Raw genomic sequence first — 22,342 nt, 5'->3', positions numbered from 1 at the left:
ACCCAAGCATAATTTCTTGCAATCATGGCAAGCATGCATCCAAACACAACTTTATAATCGTTACAGACACGCATCCAAGTATAACTCCTGCAGCCTGTGCAAGCACATGCAGTAATACGGACTTCCCGCAGCCACGGCTAACACATCACCATTGACACAAACTCCCTGGCAATTGGCAAACACGTATTTAAGCACAACTCTTGCAATCATTGCAGGGCTCGCATCTTAGTATGATTTCTTGCAATCAGTACAAACACATTTCTAGTGGCACACAATCAGTCACACATCATTCTTCAGTGGCACTTAATCGGCCACTTGTCTCCAGTGGCATTTTACACAAGGCACTCATCAATTTCTGTGTCATTTCTCGCTTAGGTCAGTTGACTTCAGGTTCCACCCCGCACCAGGTATCGTATTACCACACACAGCTGGCTCCTCATAACATCATCAGGCTATACCTAGCCAACATCCAGCATTTCTTGCCCTCACAGGACCCCAGAGAGTCATCCGTGTTCACGACTCATACAGTAGGATCCTTTCTACGTGGCGTCCAGGAGCATCAGCCCATAGCTAAACGGCAAACGATTGCCCATCACAACTGCCATCTTCAGGGACATGTCAAAACCTCAGACATTCCCCAGTCTAGTCATACAAGCAGCCATCTACCTGGCCCTCTGTGGTTTTCTACGGCCTAACTAATTCACTTTACTGGCACAGGCAGCCAGGTACTACGTAGACACAACTTGAGTCGCTGGTAACACCATTATGTCCTTCAGCTTGTAGTCTCAAAAAACGCAATAATCCGGAACCGAGGTCTACAATAACCTCCTCCGAATTAATGAATACCACGCAAGCCAGCCTTCCCCTTGACAAATTGACCCGTATCAGGTTAGTTCCCCAAGACTTCACCCATACACGGGTGTGTACTAACAAGTAGCTGCAGTCTTTCCTAAGAATGTGGACCTATCAATGCCGGAAGGTCCCGTACTACATGGATCGGTGTATCAATGATTATACCGTAACTCTAGGGTCTTATCACCTACGTCGCCCTTGTCACCCCAGGTAGCGTCAGATGCCACAGCCATCACAGGCATCGCGGCAATTTTTGGCCATCATCGGTTTACAAGTACATGGTCCCCAGATACACTCCAGGGTCTTGACTGGACAGGACAGGCCGTGGCTTTGCCACCGACATCCGGTCCGAGGCGAGCCTCTTAATGAGGCCAGGTCCGCATCGCTCTGTGATGTCCTTCCTGCGCACGCTGGTGTAATTATCTTGGCAACACCAGTTAATGTCCACTGCATGTTCGTTCCAGGCTGCCATCTTCTGGGACATGTCTACTATATTAACCAGTACGCGATTGGGCATTCTCCCCAGTTTGGTCATACAAGCAGCCATTACTTGGCCTATCACGGGTTCTGGCAGCCCAGCGAGTTCACCCGCAGCTATCCCGCAGGCCAAGTTCTGTGTAGTTGGCTCGCTGCCAACACCATTTCATCCTCCACCCTGCAGTGTCCAAAACCCAGCAATCAAGCTCCAGGATAGACATCCATCTCCATAAAGTAAACAACGTCCGGTGGCCAGTAACCATACTCGACCGCCTACTGTCACTCCTACCGGAACACTCAAACTCTAGTCCCCTATTACCTTTTCGGGCAACCCTCGAGTGCCTGCCAGTTCATCAAACACCTGGGGGTTCTTCTACGCTGCCTACACCTCGACCCCAGTCAGCACTCCAGTCACTCTTTTGGGGCAGCCTTGGCAGCATGTCGGAATGGGTCCCAGACCATGTCATCAAGAGACTTAGCAGGTGAAACTCTGCCTACCTCGCCCGGTACGTCCCCACTCCTTAGGTGGAAACGGCACGAGCATTCACCAAACTTGCTCAAATAAATAATGCCAGAACTAATAAAACCACACCCCTACCTGAATGTTTTTGCCCCCTTATTCTGGCATACCGACCAGCAGACCAAGGCACACTTTCAGGTCCATTTCATATGGTAAGTCCACACTTCCAGGCTATTTCCGATGGTAAGTTTTGTGTTAACTACAAATGTTATCTATGTCCATATCGGACATAGGGCTCCACCCATAAGTAGGAAGGCCAGTATGGTGGCCTGAATTTATGGGAGGAGCCCGGGGGGTATTTAAGCAGCCCGCTCACCTGTGATGCTTGTCGGTTGCCTGTGCGCGATACCCACCCTCCCATCCCCATTTCAAGGCATTCATTTCATTCATTCATTTCATTCATTTCTCTCTACAGAATAATCATTTCTTAAACTAGGGTATGCCCCCTTATTCTGGCATACCGACCAGCAGACCAAGGCACACTTTCAGGTCCATTTCATATGGTAAGTCCACACTTCCAGGCTATTTCCGATGGTAAGTTTTGTGTTAACTACAAATGTTATCTATGTCCATATCGGACATAGGGCTCCACCCATAAATATATATATATATATATATATATATATATGAGCAAATTCTGGTTAAAAGTGGTAAAAGTGACATGATATAGGAGGTGGTCATAGGCTGTGCGGACATGGTACAGGAGGTGGTCATAGGCTGTGCGGACATGGTACAGGAGGTGGTCATAGGCTGTGCGGACATGTTACAGGAGGTGGTCATAGGTTGTGCAGACATGGTACAGGAGGACATGTCAGAGGCTGCGGACATGGTACAGGAGGACATGTCAGAGGCTGCGGACATGGTACAGGAGGACATGTCAGAGGCTGCGGACATGGTACAGGAGGACATGTCAGAGGCTGCCGACATGGTAGAGAAGGACATGTCAGAGGCTGCAGACATGGTACAGGAGGACATGTCAGAGGCTGCCTACATGGTACAGGAGATTTCAGAGGCAGCGGACATGGTACAGGAGATGCAGAGGCTGTGGACATGGTACAGAAGATGTCAGAGGTTGTGGACATGGTACAGGAGAGCAATAACAGGAGATGGTCAGAGGCTGCGGAGGGGTCTTACTGGGCTGTGATGAGGTGCACGCCACCACTGAGACCTCACAGAGACAAGTGTCACTTCTGCCTTACATTTAAAAATGTCGCCGTCTGGTGCCATTACATCACTGTGCATGCGCCCACCTGCCCGAAAATGGCTGAGCATGTACAGGCTTTCTCGTGCAGTGGCGGCGCATGCACAGTTGACTTGTTGGCCCAGGCCGCAGCCATATTTTTTATGGGCGCCGCTGCCCTCAAAGCGGTTCCAGGGCAGGCAACCTTGCCGGCCTACTGGGAAGTTTGCTGCAATCCCGGTAGGCCAGTCTGGCCCTGCCCCAAACTCACTCATCCATGTCTTTATGGACCTTGCTTTGTATACTGGTGCGCAGTCATGCTGGAATAGGAAGGAGCCATCCCCAAACTGTTCCCACAAAGTTGGGAGCCTGAAATTGTCTAAAATGTCTTGGTATGCTGATGACTTAAAAGTTCCCTTCACTGGAACTAAGAAGCTAAGCCCAACCCTTGAAAAACAACCCCCACACCATAATCCTCCCTCCACCAAATGATTTGGACCAGTGCACAAAGCAAGCTCCATAAAGACATGGATGAGCGAGTTTGGGGTGGAGGAACTTGACTGGCCTGCACAGAGTCCTGACCTCAACCCGACAGAACACCTTTAGGGTGAATTAGAGTGGAGACTGCGAGCCAGGCATCCAACATCAGTGCCTGACCTCACAGATGCAGTTTTGAAAGAATGGTAAAATATTCCCGTAGACACACTCCCAAACCTTGTGGACAGCCTTCCCAGAAGAGTTGAAGATCTTATAGCTGCAAAGGGTGGGCTAACTCAATATTGAACCCCACAGACTAAGAATGGGATGCCATTAAAGTTCATGTAAGTGTAAAGGCAGGTGTCCCACCAATACTTTTGACAATATAGTGTATATATATATATATATATATATATATATATATATATATATTCAATAAAAAATGGTGGGTGTTGCAATTTTTACCTCACGCAGTATTTGCGCATTGTTTTTTTTTGGGGGGGGGAAGCTAGGTAATGAATTCTAGTGCACACAAACAATATATAATACCCAATTTTGATAAAAAAATCTCCCTAAACATTGCATTAAAACCCTTTAAAGGTTACCAGTTTAGAGTTACACAAGAGGTCTGGAGCTAGAATTACTGCTCTCATTCTGATTTTTGTGGCGCTGCCTCACATGTGGGGGCGCTTTAACTTTTTTTATTATTATTTCTTTTATTTTATTTTACATTTTTAATTTTTTATAATGTCTCTTTATTTATTTTTCATCACTTCTATTGCTATTATAAGGGATGAACAACGTCCCTTGTGATAGCATGATCCCTGACGGGTCCTCTTTATGGTGTACAATAGATCCCAGATCTCTCCTCTTCCCTCCAAAGCATCAGATCAAATCAAGATTGGTTTGATCTGATGTGCGTACAAGCCGGTAATGGCTTGTTTACACAAGACTCAAACTGAAAGTGACAAAATCCTTGTTGCTTCCGGTTTCTGACATCACACCGGTTGGAACTGCATCCGTTCCTCTCACTGTGTCTCAGAAACCAGATGCCCCTGGTTGTATTAATTTAGACATGATATTAATGATATATGGATATGAGGAAGACACATGACCCTGTGTCGACACGCGTAGGGGAGGGGCGAGGATGGTGAAGGCGCCCGGACCCTTACGAGGTGTAAGTGGTCAGCAGGGAGATAGCGGCTTTGGAGGTTCTCTTATATATTACTGCCTGATATAGCCTGGTGCGCTGGAGGCATGTGGTACATGTGAGTACCCTGTTTTAGATTTTTTTAAATAAACATCCATGATTAAATGATATAAGCACTATTGGATTTTTGTACATCCACATGCACTTGTATGCTGTCCATTGATGGGGAGATTGTCATAAGGAAGAGCGCAGGAGTCAGTGGATCTAGATCCACCATACTGAGCCCTGGAGAGGCTCACAAGCCTTTTCTGACTCAACTTAAATGAGGGGTCACATGCTCTGAGGTGAGGATACACATAATAGGGGGGAGCATGTATGTGATAGCACAGGGTTTATTGGAGCACTTTATATAAGATCGCAGTATTGTTTCATCTAATGGGATTCACATGAAGAGTCAAGTCACGTGGGACACGTTATTTGCATTTTGATGGACTTTATTTAGCACTTTTTCACTGCATGTTATTATTATTTTTTATTTATTATTTGCATAGTATTATATAGATTATTATTTTCAATATTATTATTCAGTGTTCATTGTTGGTTGTTGAGCATGGATTTAATATATACACACATTAGGATTGTCATGTACAGCCCGGCACATTTATTGATTTGTAAAAAACTACAACATGCTTGATTTTTTTAGGAAAGCACTGGAATTGAACATACTGGTGTGAGCTGGGGCCATTGAAATAGATGGCTATTACTGTACATGCATTCTGGATGGGTTTTAAAAACGCACTGGAAAACATTCGGTGTGAACCAGCCCTGAAAGTGATTGTAAATGATCACCTTGTAAAACAATTCATTCTGTTTAAAATAGAAATGAAAGGCAAAGCATTTGTGAATAGATATACAAAAATATATAATACCCTTTCCCCTTTTTTAGTGACCTGGTCATATTCCCTCTGTTCTCAGCTGCATAAGAGCTTGGAGGGAGGAGAAGCAGCAGCACACTGAGCTTCCCAGTGAATGACTGTGCAGACGGGGGCGTGTCAGGATAAATCTGATTATTGGAGGAGAGCAGGCTGAATTCCCAGCATAGCTAGAGGACTGACCACAGTGTGTTCTCTTGCTTAGTATGGTCAGTTTGTAGTAGTAAAGCAGGGGGACTAACAGGAACACCAGGGATTTCACACAAAGGAAGCAATACAAAGAGGACAGGATACTTTCTCATACAAGTACATGGTACAGCAGGCACATATTAGGAATATGAAATGTTGGGGTAACACTTACTTTACGTTTTAAAATTGTAGTTTGGATACGGTCACTTTAGCAGAAATAGATCGCATATAATTACTAAGTGTTACAGGCCTGAAGAACTTAGATCCAACATAATAAACCTGTTCAGTGAAGTTTTAAGTTAATTAAGTACATTTTTAAATATACTTCATAGCCAAAAGGAATTTTATCTCACATTTTATGGCATGTTATGTATCACTATCTTGTTATGTAATGTATATATAAAGTAGAGGCAATGAAACTCCAAGATGAATTTCTTCTGTGGCCAACACCAATCTATCATAATATGCCCGTCCGTTCTTAATAAAAAGATAATAATGTGGAGGGAGATTTGCTAAAACTGGTGCAAATAGAATCTGGTGCAGCTGTGCATAGTAACCAATCAGCTTCTAAGTTTGCTTTGTTCAATTTATTTTATAGGCCCCTTTTACACTGTCGGACCGTTCAGGTCTGCCTGTGAGTTTTGTCGGCGGATCTGAACAGGCGCTCCATGCTTGTCTCTGGAGCGACGGATGTCAGCGGTGACATGTCCGCTGACATCCGACCGATCTGATCCGCTAAAATCCGACGGATGGCCCTACGTTCGCATCCGCCCCTGGCGGATCGGATTGGGTGAGATCTGATGAAAATGGACATATTGCCCGTTTTCGTCCGATCTCTCCATAGCAACCAGCGATGCTCAACAAGCCCCTCCCCGCTCAGTGAGCAGGAGAAGGACCTGTCATCCACCGGCTCAGTGGAGATCAATGGAGAGATCTCCCGCTGAGCTGGTGGACAGAGGCGGACTCCATGGCAATGGATCCGCCTCGTGAGAATGAAGCCTTAAAACCTAGAAGCTGATTGGTTACTATGTACAGCTGTACTTGATTCTGTGTGCACCAGTTTTAGTAAATCTCCCCCATCATGTTTATACTGCACAAGGGCTTCTGTATTGTTGAAGGGTTAGTGTGTGGGTGTGGCGCTGTCCTAATTTATAGAAATACTTGGTAAATTGTGTGTAGCCAAATCCCATATGTAAAGTCGCATAAACCAAAATTGCAAATAAAAAATTCAATGAAAATAAAACCAAACATAAAACAGCAAAGTGACCCCCTTTGGAGTGTGTAGGTGTAACGTCCCTATGATGAAACGCGTAGGGCGTGGCCTATTCTGACGCTTTTGCATCATCTCCCAGAGGATCACCAACTTAAATCTGACGCTCTCCTGTTTTGATGATATTTGGTTGCCTATTATATTATATATTATATGCTTAAATGTGAGTACCATTCTGTCATCTGCGTTCAATAAAGAGTGTTTTATGGTTTTACGCTATGGAATCTCCTCTTTCTTCTCTTATGCCTAAAACGTCACCGTGACCCAGAAACAGCCTGTGGATTGCCGCACAGTGGCATACACTGTGACTGCGCATTACCCCCGCAGGGGTTAAAGAAGCTGGTGAGTGTCCGCATGATCACAAGACACGAGCACCTGGTCACCAAGATTAATACAAATACCTGCCTTGTTTTACAAAGATGTCAAGTTTTTCACTTAAACTGCACTGAGCACTAGTCACGATTTAACCTATGTAATTATTCAGCAATGTTATGTTTGTCAATCACTATATGGGGTTTTTATGCGGATGGAATAGCTTTGGCTAAAGTCATTTTTTAAATTCATCCCCTGTTCCCCTTCCCCCTCCCCCAATTCAAAGAGGGCCAACCTAGCCATTATATTTGCTATATGCGATTTTGTTTATATTTTGTTTATAATTTACATCCGATTTTACATGTGGGATCTGGCTACACACGATTTACAAAGTATTTTTTAAACTAGGACAATGTTACACCTACACACTCCAAAGGGGGTCACTTTGCTGTTTTATGTTTGGTTTTATTTTCGTTGAATTTTTTATTTGCAATTTTGGTTTATACTTTATATGCGACTTTACATATGGGATTTGGCTACACACGATTTACCAAGTATTTCTATGAATTAGGACTGTGCCACACCCACACACTAACCCTTCACTTACCTTCTGTTTTTTCCACCTTGGTGGAAATCACATTTGTGGAGGCAGCAGTCCTTTATGCGATTTCTTCCATTGTTTCCATTTTTTTTCATTTTCTCCACTTTTTTCTCCACTAGGACAACGTTACACCTACACACTCCAAAGGGGGTCACTTTGCTGTTTTATGTTTGGTTTTATTTTCGTTGAATTTTTTATTTGCAATTTTGGTTTATGCGACTTTACATATGGGATTTGGCTACACGCAATTTACCAAGTATTTCTATAAATTAGGACAGCGCCACACCCACACACTAACCCTTCACTTATCTTCTGTTTTTTCCACCTAGGTGGAAATCACATCTGTGGAGGCAGCAGTCCTTTATGCGATTTCTTCCATTGTTTCCATTTTTTTCCATTTTTTTTCCATTTTCTCCACTTTTTTAATTTTCTGTTCCATTGCGCGGATACACCACTCATATTTCATTACTTCTGTATTGTTGGCCACACTTACGCTGGACTCTGTATGCCCCACTGGATTAGTGTAGCGTTTTAATTAAAGGCTAGACAAAAAAAAAAAAAAACACCACCACATCTAAATACTACAGCAATGGGCACCAAAAAAGTTTCCCCTACTTTTCTTGCTGTCGAACACTTAAGCAAGTAAAGCCTTTTTTTGATCGAATGAGAGAAATAGTGCCAAAAGCAGAGGAGCCTTATCAAATAATCAGTCAAAGTACCGTATGTACCCGAGTATAAGCTGAGTTTTTCAGCACATTTTTATGCTGAAACCCCCCCTGGCTTATACTCGAGTGAGGGCAGGGATACCGGGCATTGGGCTGCTTGTCCTGGGGCTGCATTGAACTGTGGCTGCAGCGCTCCCCTCTCTAACTTCTTTACACAGCAGGAGACCGCTGTGTCTCGGAGCTGACTCTGAAATTTTCAGCTGCACTGTGACAAAAGTCCCGCCCTCCTCCTAGACCAGCTTGTGTGATAGACAGAACACTGTGTCTATCATACGAGCTGGTCTAGGAGGAGGGTGGGACTTTTGTCACAGCGTGGCCGAACACTTCAAGCTGAGCTCCGAGACACAGCGGGAGATGCCCGCTGTGCAATACAGGTACCGACTGCTGCTGAGACTGCATGAATGAGCACAGTCCCTACTAGTGAGGCTGCAATAAGGGGCACATTGAGGCGGCAATGATGGGCACAATGAGGCGGCAATGATGGGCGTGAGACTACAATGATGGGCATGGTGAGGCTGCGGTGATGGGCACAGTGAGGCTACAATGATGGGCAAGGTAAGGCTGCCATGATGGCCATGGTGAGGCTGCGGTGATGGGCACAGTAAGGCTACAATGATGGGCATGGTAAGGCTGCAATGATGGGCATGGTGAGGCTGCGGTGATGGGCACAGTGAGGCTAGAATGATGGGCACGGTAAGGCTGCAATGATGGGCATGGTGAGGCTGTGGTGATGGGCACAGTGTGGCTACAATGATGGGTACGGTAAGGCTGCAATGATGGGCATGGTGAGGCTGCAGCGTTGGGCACAGTGAGGCTACAACAATGGGCATGGTAAGGCTGCAATGATGGGCATGGTGAGGCTGTGGTGATGGGCACAGTGAGGCTACAATGATAGGCATGGTAAGGCTGCAATGATGGCCATGGTGAGGCTGCGGTGATGGGCACAGAAAGGCTACAATGATGGGCATGGTAAGGCTGCAATGATGGGCATGGTGAGGCTGCGGTGATGGGCACAGTGAGGCTAGACTGATGGGCACGGTAAGGCTACAATGATGGGCAGTTAGGCTGCATTGATGGGCACAGAGACGCCGGGAGCTTCTGTGTTGTCCGTGCCGAATCGCATCCTGAAAATTTACCAGTAGCTGCTGCATTTCCCACCCTAGGCTTATACTCGAGTGAATACATTTTCCCAGTTTTTGTGGTAAAATTAGGTGTCTCGGCTTATATTCGGGATGGCTTATACTCGAGTATATACGGTAATATGAGTACATCCCCCCGCTGCCCCTCCCTTCACAAAGGTAATATAGCATGTTGCTATATTTGCTCAGGCATGTCCATGCTTTCCCCCCCGATTCCTAGTCATTAAAAAAATGGCACCAGGTGACGTCACTGATTGCCTTAATAACTACTGACAGAAGGTAAGCTGTCATATTTAGTAGTGGTAAAAATACTGCTACTATATATGACATTTGGCTCCTTTGAACCAGAAAAAAAGTAATTAATTTGGATGAATGCCTGAACAACCACTATTAGTGATGCTTTGCATTTATATACCTGTTTTTAATTCAGTCCCTACTGAATCAACCCTCATGCATTCTCAACCCTGTATCAAGGCATCACAAAAGATTGAGATTCCAGGTCTAAAAAAAAACATATATAGTAATAAACATTTAGCTGATGATAGTAAAACATAATATTCCTCTGAATAGTTACCGGGATTAAATGAATAAAATGTCTAGACACTTGCCTTTCTCCGCATCATCTTAGGACACTCGGCTGCCCCCTTCCAGTCCTTTACATTCTACCGGAAGACCTCCTGTGAGGAAATCTTATTCAAAGATAGCAATAATTCACCAAAACATTGCAATAGCTTCAAGAACACTTCACAAGCACAATACAAAAATTATTAAAAAAAAATCATGCTCCATGACACCCAGGCTGTATATGTTTTTTCAACTTCTACCATCATGATTAACCACTTACCTACTGCCATACGTCTTTAATAGCAAAGTGGTGGGCACATATTTCTGCAATGCTGTTCATAAACGGCACTGCCTAAATTACTCTCTGGTGGCTGCTTAGCCTGTTAATGGCTGTGAACCTGAGCAGACACTGTGTACCGAGCATTCTTTTACCCCAGTCTAAAATGTTTTTACAGTAACATGTACCTGTAAGTACCCATGCTGCTCTTCAAATTGAGATACACTATATTACCAAAAGTATTGGGACACCTGCCTTTACACGCACATGAACTTTAACTTGAACCAGTTTTAGTCCGTAGGGTTCAATATTGAGTTGGCCCATCCTTTGCAGCTATAACAGCTTTAACTCTTCTAGGAAGGCAGTCTACAAGGTTTAGGGATGTGTCTATGGGAATGTTTGACTATTGTTCCAGAAGCGCATTTTTGAGGTCAGGCACTGATGTGGACAAGAAGGCCTGGCTCATAGTCTCCATTCTAATTCTTCATAAAGGTGTTCTATCGGGTTGAGGTCAGGACTCTGTGCAGGCCAGTCAAGTTCCTCCACCCCAAACTCACTCATCCATGTGTTTATGGACCTTGTTTGTGCACTGGTGCGCAGTCATGTTGAAACAGCAAAGGGCCATCCCCAAACTGTTCCCACAAAGTTGGGAGCATGAAATTTACCAAAATGTCTTGGTATGCTGACACCTTAAGAGTTTCCTTCACTGGAACTAAGTGGACAAACCCAACCCCTGAAAAAAAAAACCCACACCGTAATCCCCCCATCCACCAAATGATTTGGACCAGTGCACGACAAGGTCCATAAAGATATGGATGAGCGAGTTTGGGGTGGAGGAACTTGACTGGCCCGCCCAGAGTCCTGACCTCAACCCTGATAAAACTCCTTTGGGATGAATTAGAGCAAAGACTGTGAGCCAGACCTTCTCGTCTACATCAGAAATGTGCTTCTGGAAGAATGGTCAAAACATTCCCATAGACACATTCCTAAACCTTGTGGACAGCCTTCCCACAAGAGTTGAAGCTGTTATAGCTGCAAAGGGTGAGCCAACTCAATGTTGAACCCTATGGACTAAGACTGGGATGCCATTAAAGTTCATGTGTGTGTAAAGGAATGTGCCCCAATACTTTTGCTAATATAGTATATATATCCTTTTTGGATCCTAGACCATGGTTGCACAGTTGCTAACATGATATGGAGGTTCAGCGTGATCCTGTATACCTCACAGCTTTGCTCATACGTGTGTGAACAGGTTTTTGAAAGCTTTGGCCACCTACTTCTCAAAAAAATTTGGAGTAGAAAACCTGACCTGAATCTACCGTTGCCTTAAAATGTTACTGTTTAGAGAACATATGGTTTAGCAATGTGGGAAAAGAACATTGCTGTTCTGTGTTAAAAATCTTTATGAAAGCTTCATATAATCATTGCATACTTTCTGTCTCTTCTGGTCTCGCTAATATGATGCAAAATATAAAAGCGTCTCATAAAAGCAAAATATACGCACGGTGCTGAGCAGAAGAAACTAAGAACGTTAAATTCTTTAAAAGACATGCAGAAGCTAAATCTATGTATAGATAAATATATAGCCATATAAAATCATAGTTTATATAGCTAGAAATATGTATATTTGTAAAGATATTTTAAAATGACTACTGTGGCAGTTTGGTCTACCAAGTAGCAATATAAACTGACATTTCTTATGTCAGCATAATCCAAAATAAATGTCAAAAAAGTAAAGTATTGAACTAAGATATAATAATTTGGCCTTCCTTGTCATGCTGTAAAAATTATTTTAAAATGGTCGCTGAATGTGAAAGGAATGCAGATTTTAACAACTGAAAAATATTACATTTCTCTCTTTTTTTTTGCTTATTGTGGCTCTTTTTGCTGCTTTTCTCTGTAACTCCTTTTTGCCTGTATATAAATGTAAGCTTTAGAACATTTTTTTTTTGCTTGAATTTTAGACACATTTGAAGTCTTGACACTATAAATAGAACAGGTCCCTTTTGAATATTGTCTAAGCTTCCTAAGCTTTTGATAGATTTCACCCTGAGATGTGGGCAGCTAAGGCAAGGCTGTATCAAATAATTCTGGCATTCAGGTTTTTGTATAATTAATAAGAAGTAAGTTAGCCAAGGTTACTGGATGTTTAACCCAGGTTTCCATCTTTCTCTAAGTTTTATATTAGTTTCCACCCTAATGTAACTTAAAAGTACTGTGTAGTGAAAAACTGAATACAATTTGTTAACATATTTGCTAAAGGTCAGTATTGTAGGTGTTGCTCGGTACTTCTGTTTCAAGTACCTGCTACATGTATGCTTGTGGAATTTTCCTTTTAACACCCTTGCATTTATTCATTCTGCTGAATTTTTGTTCAGTCTTTTCAATGGAAGGTTATACAGATGCTCTGGTGAAAGATTACATTTTCATGATCAAGTAACTGAAAAATAGTGATTCCTTTCTACAACTCTTTGTTAGATTAAACAATGCCCAATCTTATCTATTTCAATGATGATAGAAACTCTTTAAAATAAACATTTAATGAAAAAAAAATATGTAGGAGACCATAACTGACCTACTCTTTTAAGAATGCTGGTTGCCTTGGTTGCCTTTGTGTTATGCTGATCCAGTGGCTTCAATACTTTCTGACAAAGTAGTATGCAAATCAGGAGCTCCTGATTCACTCTGGTTTCCTAATCTGCATGCTAGTCCTGGATTAATATAATATACAGGGACAACTAGACAGAAATTTATTGTACAAGGAGGCCAGTGATGGCAGCTCCCTTTTTTTTAAGTTAGCTAATAACAATTCCCCTTTTGTTAGCTACACCCCTGACTTCCCAAAGTAATGTTTCAATGCCCATTTAGTCAACGAGGCACAAGTAGTTAGAATTACTTGCCATATTCCATGCTTCCAGAGCCTTTTCCTCTCCAGATGATCCATGAAGATGGTTCTCTTTGCTGGTCATGTGACCACCCCCTCTCAAAGCCTTTGGGTAAATTTCAAGACTAGTGGTCTTACCCACAATCTGATGTGGGATCCAAGGAAAGTTATGGCTACCACAGAAGGTGAGGGATAAGCTAAGTATTCCTCTCTGTTAATCCCCCTAGGATAAATGAGCATTGAAGCTTTAATTAATGGAGAGAAAATAAATCTAACAACAGATGACCTTCACTTTTAGTGCCTATAGGAGGTAGAGAAAAAATGTAGCTCTTGTGTCCAATTCTTGGCCAGTCATTAGAATCACAGTCATTGCCTAAAAGGTTTATTTACACATATTGATAAAATACTAATAAAACAAGAACATGTTCTGTATAAAAGAGGGGATCCTTGTAGAGAGGTGTTGCATCTGTTGCCAAAAGTTACCTGCCTACAGGCTGCAGTGATGAAAATCTAGCCCTATACATTCTACAGATCATTGTGTCAAGATAAGCTTTGGGCTTTTTTTACTTTAGGTCAGTTATGTTGGAGTTTATTGGAAATGATTTGCAGTTCACTGATTCATTTTGTATGCTGTCTGGTGTTGTAGCTTAAAGCCCAAGTCACAGAAACAGAAATTCTTAGACAGAATTTTTAACTAACAACCTCCATTTTTATAGCTTTACCCTCACTTTCTTGTTAGGCTTCTTTCAGACAGGCAGCAATTTTTATCGCTCTTTGAAAAAGCATTTTGGCTTGTGGGGAATTTGGCAGGCGGCGCCGTCTGTCAAGTTCTGCGGACCAAGTTAAAAATGCTTTACTTTGCGGCTGCAGCATGTGCACAGCCCTGTCAGACTATAACGTTAGCATTTGAGTGGGTGGGCGTCCGAAGGGGGGGGGGGGATACAGCTTAGCTAACCTATTTTTACTACACCCGGCATGTGAAAAGAGTGTGCTGGGTGTCTAAAAATGACTGTGCAGTCCAATAGGCTCGATCAGACTGCCCAGTACACTTTAGAATTTGAAAACCTGGCCTCTTTTTCTCCGCATTACATGTCTGCATGAGGTTGCTTGCAATGGGGGTGGCCATTATTTATCCATGCCAGCATAGAGAGCTGGAGTGCGAGAACAGAACGTGGAATTCCATGAAGAGAAAAGGGGCGTGCAAATTAGATTCCAAGTAAAAAGCTGTTAAAATCCTAACAAACAGCTGCATTGTACAGTAAAAGTAAAAAGTGGAAAAACGTTGTGATTTCAATGGAGATTTATATTCACATACTTTTAGCAGACAATACATTTTTTTCCACAGGTTTTTTTTTTTCAGTTCCTTCTTCACTTTCTATACTATAAATCAAGTCTATTAAAAAAAAAAAATCAAGTCTATTCAAAAACTTTTAGAGTTTCTTCTGAATACACAAACATTCCTTCTGTGACTGGACAGATGTTCTTGGCACTGTCTTACCAGTCAGCAAGTCTTTCCTAGCAGAGCAAGGCTTGCTAGTTGCAGTGCTTGTTATCAGTTTTTAAAGGGTTAGTGGTCTTTTATTAACGTATGGTGATTTTGTAAAAAAAAAAAAAAGGATTGTTTCATCAGTACAGCTACTCCATATGTGAATGCTGTATAGGTGCCAATACATAGAGACATTAAGGTTGATTTACTAAAGAAGTAGAGCATGTTCACTTTTTTTTCATTTAATCTTTAATTAAATGTTCTATACAAATAATACAGTTGTTATGGCTGAAATAGATAGCATTGTTAACACATATAGTTATGCAAATTTATGAGAAAAATGTTGAGTAAAAATGCTTCATATATTTTGCAATTCCTTCTGTGCCTTATAGCCCCTGAAGGGATGTCATCATATGTGGTAGAGAGTTTAGACGAAACCAACATTTCTATTTATATGGAACAGGGGGAAGTTTTAAGGGCCAACCATTGAGGGAAGTTGGAATGGTTTAAGAGTCTGCTTTAAAGTCAAGCAGCTACTTGTTGAACATTTGGGTGAAGTACTGAGTGTTAAGGGCAAAATTTGGAGTCTTACAGTAGAGAGGGATTTTTACTAAGAGCAGAGGTTAGGTTCTCCATAATCTGTATATCATTCACCCTGGCAAACCATTGACTCAATATGGGTGAGCTTGTTTGTTACATGCCCTGGTATCATTAGTAGAATATATCCATTGCGCTAATAGAATCTATGGGATCATATGTGCAAAAACAAAAATGAACAAAATAAATAAATGTATGTCACACTGGTAAATTTTACATGAAAAAGAAAGTGAGTCCACCACGAATAATAAAGTCCATGTGAGAAGTCAAATCCACTGTAAATAGGGAGGCTCAAACTGTACAACACTAAAACTTTCAAAAGGGACCACGCGATGTCACCACCACCAAGGATAGATGTATGCTTACCAGCTGGTTTTGACTATATGAACAGAGAAGTAAAAAAAATGCAGTACAATGTGCTCTAAAGAGAATTCCTTCCACTTCTAGCATCAGGGGTAATTCAACCCTACCTTTTTGAATCCACATCCATATTGCCATAAACGAGTTTAGAAAACTCCTATTTTAATCTCCTGCTTTTTATCTCTCCACTTGGTCAAATTCCCAGCAAGCAGAATGTAAGCCCTGGTAACGTTGCATGCTCACTTATAAAGTAAGTTTTATTTATCTTAGCAAATGAGGTGAAACAAAGTTGAACATCTTTTGGCAAAGAATAACCAATCAGGTGCCAGGAAAATTACACAAAACAGGATTTTTGTTTGCACTTGATTGGATGATTGAAGTCAGCTGTTATACCACATTTACTAAAATAAGAGAAACATTCTCTTTCTAAAGAAAAAAAATAATGTTAAGTTATAATTTACTTTCAAAGTGAACATGCTCCACTCTGTAGTAATTCAAGGTATCTGTGTTGTGTATGTCTGAGTGTACATTTTTATATTGCAATAAAAACAACAGTTTAGTAATAAGTAAACACAATCATTAAAGCCATGCAAACACAACAGCATCATAACCGTCAAGTGTAATAAATTATGTAGAAAAATGGAATGCTTTGTTAATTCATCTTTTTTTTTTTTTTTTTTAATTTGAAGTGTTTTTTTTCAGAATTGTGTTTTTTCATGCAATTATTTGACGATGGAGCAAATACTCAAACTCTTTTTCTGTAATGACTGAAAATGATGCATGTCTTTATTATAATTGTATGCTTTGTTTGGTTCAATATAATGATTATGTTGTTGAAGATTACATAAATAGTGGAGATGGGTTCTGTTATGATATCTTTTCATCCCAGGATGTTGTTATGCTCCTTCAGTACTTCAAAGAGTCACTGTACCATTGTTTAAAAACTCTGTAGATGCTCACAATAGATTTTTTTTAGATAAAAGCAATATTTCGCAAGGTCTAGATATTTTGTTCTGTATAGACTAAACACTTTACTGCAGAAAAGTTCAGTTTTTGTTCTGTTGTTAAAGATTAGAGGTTTAAGGGTCATTTCATGAACGTCACATTCAAACAGTGTAATGCACATGGCTTGCTCATGGCTTGCTCAGTTTTGTAACACAATTTGAAAGTGCAGTAGAGTAAAAACAAATTATCTGCCCACTTTATATTTTTGATTGCAGTTTGGTATATCGCTATGCTGAGCTGGCCATAAAGGCCACTAGTCAGCTCACCCAGTGAAATGCTGTCCCCTTTGCCCTCTCTATGTCATGGATCATGCAAAAAGCCAAATCTCCCCTTAAAAAACCTGCAGAGCGTGGACTGCCCTTGCCAAAGAAAAACTGGAAAATGCCCAGAATAGGCCCAGAAGCACTGCAAAAAGACTTCTAGGTCTGGTTGCAAGCAATGGCATGCAATGGCATGAAAACAGTACAAAAAAAGGAAAATACTGTAAGCGGGACTTTGAATGAGGTGTGCTACTGCTGAAAAAAACAAGTGTATGGAATGTATATATGTGATAAAACCTTTATTTTGTCTAACGCAGTTACTTGGGTCTAGAGCTGCATGGCTTGGTTTACAAATGCAAATACAACCATATAGAATGAGATGGTAATAAATAAATACACATTTACCAAATGTACATATGAACTGATATAATATAGTCATATACATATATATAGACACATAATTACATATTGAATGTTTAGAGTATGAGCTGAACTGTCTTGGCAACCCAAAATTGTATACTCTATGAGTATTCACTCATCAGGAGTATGGATGCAGGACTACACTGAAAGTACAGAAAAAATAAATAAATATATTACTAAATGTATCTCTCAACCAAAGGAGAGAGAAGGGGGGGAATATAAGCCTCCCTAAATGTAGTATACATTGTCTAGTACTCACAGTTCAATACGAGAATAGTCTATCAGCTCATGCATGGATAGGGGGTGTATGCGATGGTGAAAGAGGGGATCCCCACAACACAATGTCAGGACCAGAGCTGAGCCTGGGATGGACAAAGGGAGCAGCCAGAGACCAGGCCAGGTGGCCACAATGCAAACCATGGGAGATAGGATGGTTTAGAATCAAAAATCGCATCGATCTAGAAAAAAATGTGAAAAATGAAACAATGAATATGTATATGTTGACTGGGTGAAAAAAAATATGTAAATAAATAATGATGTATATAAATCTTAATATACTGATAAAGTGCCACCAAAAAAAAAAAAAAAAAACATAGATTAAATGAATATGTGAGTGAATGAAGTAGAAATGCCTCTGTCCTACTGATATGTGTTGAGAATGTGAGAACCAGAGAAGAGATGTGGTGTCTCCTCATTGGTATAGGGTTGCAGAGAGATCCACCCAGCCAGGATCGGCTGCTTTATACCCAAGATCCAGGATGGGTGCCCGCCAACGTCATACTGACGCTGTAAGGGCAGAGGGTAGGCATATGTGTTTTTTTCTGCAGTAGCACACCTCATTCAAAGTCTCACTTATTTTCCTCCTTTTTTGTTCTTATCCATGATACTAGGGACTGAGGTTTGTTGCTGTGGCTATGTCAGGTCATTTTTTTTCTTTTTTTTTTTTTTTTGGCATGCAAAAAGTCCTGTTGTCTTTAGGGAATAAGAAGCCTGTGAATGCAATTTCATGAGAAATTTATGACGCTGACATCAAGATCAGTGAAGAGAATATTTCTGTTTTATTCCAAGTTCAGTCTGTTTTTATATATTCTTAGGAAACAAATGACGCATTGATCAAGAAATAGGAAGACCTAAGAAGCAATTTAATTAAAGCCATAGCTGTAGCTGACAAACATCATTTAGTTTCTGAGGAGTGCATATCTCAAAAAAATGGCGATGTTACATCAAGTAGTGTTTGCACAAGACTGGTTGAAGACAGTACATAAATTAGATAGTATTCGTTATGTATATATGCAAACCACTGGTCAAGAAACACACACATCCCCATGGTTTCCATCATGTCAAAGTACCTCTTGGCCGAACACTAGACCCAAGGTTATAAGCACATTGTAACAATAATGGCGAGTACACACAGTCGGAATTTCTGACAACAAATGTTCGATGGGAGCTTGATGTCAGAAATTCCGACCGTATGTAGGCTCCATAGGACATTTTCCGTCAGAATTTCTGACAAACAAAATTTGAGATCTGGATCTCAAATTTTTCAACAACAAAATCCGTTGTCGGAAATTCCGATCGTGTGTAGACAATTCCGACGCACAAAATTCCACGCGGGCTCGGAATCAAGCAGAAGAGCCACACTGGCTATTGAACTTCATTTTTCTTGGCTCGTCGTACGTGTTGTACGTCACCGCGTTCTTGACGTTCGGAATTTCTGACAACATTTGTGTGACCATGTGTATGCAAGACAAGTTTGAGCCAACATCCTTCGGAAAAAAAAACATGTATTTTGTTGTCGGAATGTGCGATCGTGTGTACGCTGCATTAGAGTATTGTAATATGTGCTACCATAAAGAATGTGATGAAAACCACAAAAAAGTATATATGGATAGACATCTATCTATCTATCTATCTATCTATCTATCTATCTATCTATCTATCTATCTATCTATCTATCTATCTATCTATCTATTAAGAAGGGTGAGGTGCACTACAGTCTCAGATGGTCGTGCTTAGCAATCAAGCCCTCCCACAGGCTTCGACATAGAAAAGATTTCCGAAAACGTTTATTATGTATGCCTGATTTTATGGATGTCGTGGTGATGTCCTTTTGAAGATTTCAAAATAAATATGGTTTGTGCAGCAATCCCTTGTTTTTGGAATATATATATATATATATATATATATATATATATATATACTACTTGGTGAGTGAAATATAAAATAGCTAAGTTCAACTTAGTTTTCTAACTAAACTCCTGTTTTTAACGCAAACTGTTAGACATGTTAATTTAATTGGCAAGTTCCGCTGAGAATTTTCTTTGGTTTTGTTTTACATGCGTTGCCTTTCCATGTGCTCCTTGCTGCGAAGGCCAGTTATAGGTGGGGGCAGTGGCCATTTGTTTGTACTATTGGAATACTGGTGAGGACATGCACTGGACAGCTTTGCTGTAATTGTGCTATATGCTGGGTGTCCAGTGCACCCCTGTGCCTTTAAGGAGGGGTGGGCTCCTTCCAGGCTCAACTGCCCTCTGCCTATCCATTATAATGCATGTGTTTCTATTACGAAGGCTCTCAAAAATGTATAGAGTTAGGACTGCAGATAATATTGGGGTGCCTTGTCGCGGCCTCCGCAACTTACACATGTACTTGCAAATGTGTGCTAACTAAACCCCTGTTTTTAACACAAACCATTAATTTGGTTGGTAGCAGGCTGGCTGGCGAGTTGAGCTGGGAATTTTATTTGGATTTGTTTTAGAACTAAGTTTACCTTATAAGTAGTCCTTATAGTATATGAACCCTGATACATAAGACTCAGGGTTAAAAAGGAAAATAAGTTGCTGCTAATATACCATTTTGTGTTTCCATAAATCATAAAGTGAACAAATATTATTAATCTGTGGTGTAGCGCTGCCAAACCTGTGATGACTTTACTTGCTAGAAGACTGCAAGAAAAAAAGAGCTATGCATTTTGGCCACATGAATATTTAAAGGGACTATACCCACTATTCGTGGAGGTACTCATCTGTCCACCCTGTGGACAGAGGCAGAAGTTCCCCTTGATGTAAATATTCTCCAAAATGAAGGTGAGAGTTCTGGGAGCATGTGGTGTTTAATATAGTAAGATCCCCATACTGGTCACATTGGAGCGAGTTAAAATATTGTCAAGGATGGGTATTATCATCAATTCACTGACGCAATTTCTTCATAGACTGAATATTTTTTTTCTGGACATTTACTGAGCACCTTATTGGAAATTGGATTGTATAAATTTATTTTTATGTGTATCTTTAAGCATTCATTTTGGTTTACACATTCATGTGTTTTAACATCCACACCAGTACACAGGTTTGGCAGTGCTACACCATAGAATATTAATATTTGTTCACATATTGTAACAATAGCCTGACCTTGTTATCTGTCCAAACCTTCCAGACAAGATAGAGAGGGCAGGAGTTAATTTCTACTACAATTCACATAACAATGTGTACTTTGCGTGACCTTAGCACAACTGCAGTGGTTCCTGGGTGACACTATCTGATTGACTTTTGTGGACATGCTCTAACATAGGCTCTTAATTTATACTGTGTCTCTTTCTTCAGAAATTTCCAAAGCTATACAGATCTCCTTTGAATATGTTGGTGTCCACAAGAATAATAATACAACTGTAAGTCATGTATAAATTTATTTTTGTTTTACAGGCCCATGTCCCCCCAATGAGAAGTTGTGCAGCGATGGTGTTACGTGCATACAACAATCCCTGTTTTGTGATGGGATACCAAACTGTCCAGACGGTTCTGATGAATCTACCAATACATGCGGTAGGGTCAACATGATGAATTCCGTCAATATTCTTTTGATCATTCAACATTTTTTTTTAACATTCTGAAGATTGTTATTGAAAGTTTTAAATAAGTACATTGCATATACAGATGCTTAAAAGCATATGTACCAAGTACAGCATGGTAAATACAAGATAGAGAAAAGAAACAACAGAATTGAAATAACGTAGACAGCCATTTCAAATTTACAAATCATAACACAAACCAATATATTGGTATGACTAAAATGCCACTGGGTCATGTTTCGCTTTTTGACCCGAACTCTACTCTATCCAGTGTTGCCAATCTTCACGAATGTCGAGCATTTGTTCAGACAAGGGTTTTGTCACAAGATAAGTTAGTTCTGACCTGGGAGAGGACTTCCAAAGGGTTAGGTGCTAAAAGAGATTTCCAGTGTCTGACAAGAATAGTTCTGGCTGCCAAAAGAAAATGGGTAATAATAATTGTATGATTTTATTTTAATAATGCTAAGGCAGGGTTAATACGTTACAGTATTCAGATAATTTCAGAGATTATTATAGATATCTTATGCTAAAAACTGGTTAAACACTTGCAGGCCCAGAGTATATGGTACAGAGAGCCCACCTGCCCGCAGCACATAGGTGAACTGGTGGAGGAAATTTTGGATATGCATAGAGGTGTGTAGTACCATCTAGATACGATAGATATAGATATTTTTTGATGCAACTCCCAGTGATTGGCATTGCGTGATGCTAAATACAAAGATCAGAATGCGACAATCCATTGAGCATTAGAAACCTGTTGGTTGAGATCTAACTCCCATTTTTAATGGCATCTGACTTACAAAAAATGTGTTTGTCTT

The 22,342-nt window shown here is 40.9% G+C and overlaps 1 protein-coding gene across 1 annotated transcript in view; it reads left to right on the top strand.

The window, feature by feature from the left end:
* Positions 1-22,342, top strand: part of TMPRSS15 (transmembrane serine protease 15) — a 615,681-nt gene that overhangs the window by 126,471 nt on the left and 466,868 nt on the right. Inside the window, exon 6 of the mRNA XM_073617070.1 lies at positions 21,379-21,498. Coding sequence (XP_073473171.1) covers positions 21,379-21,498 — 120 coding nt within the window. The remainder of the gene's footprint in view (positions 1-21,378; positions 21,499-22,342) is intronic.

Source organism: Aquarana catesbeiana, linkage group LG02 (genome assembly GCF_042186555.1).
Source record: "Aquarana catesbeiana isolate 2022-GZ linkage group LG02, ASM4218655v1, whole genome shotgun sequence".
Lineage (NCBI taxonomy): Eukaryota > Metazoa > Chordata > Amphibia > Anura > Ranidae > Aquarana > Aquarana catesbeiana.
This window is presented reverse-complemented; position numbering and strand designations above follow the sequence as displayed.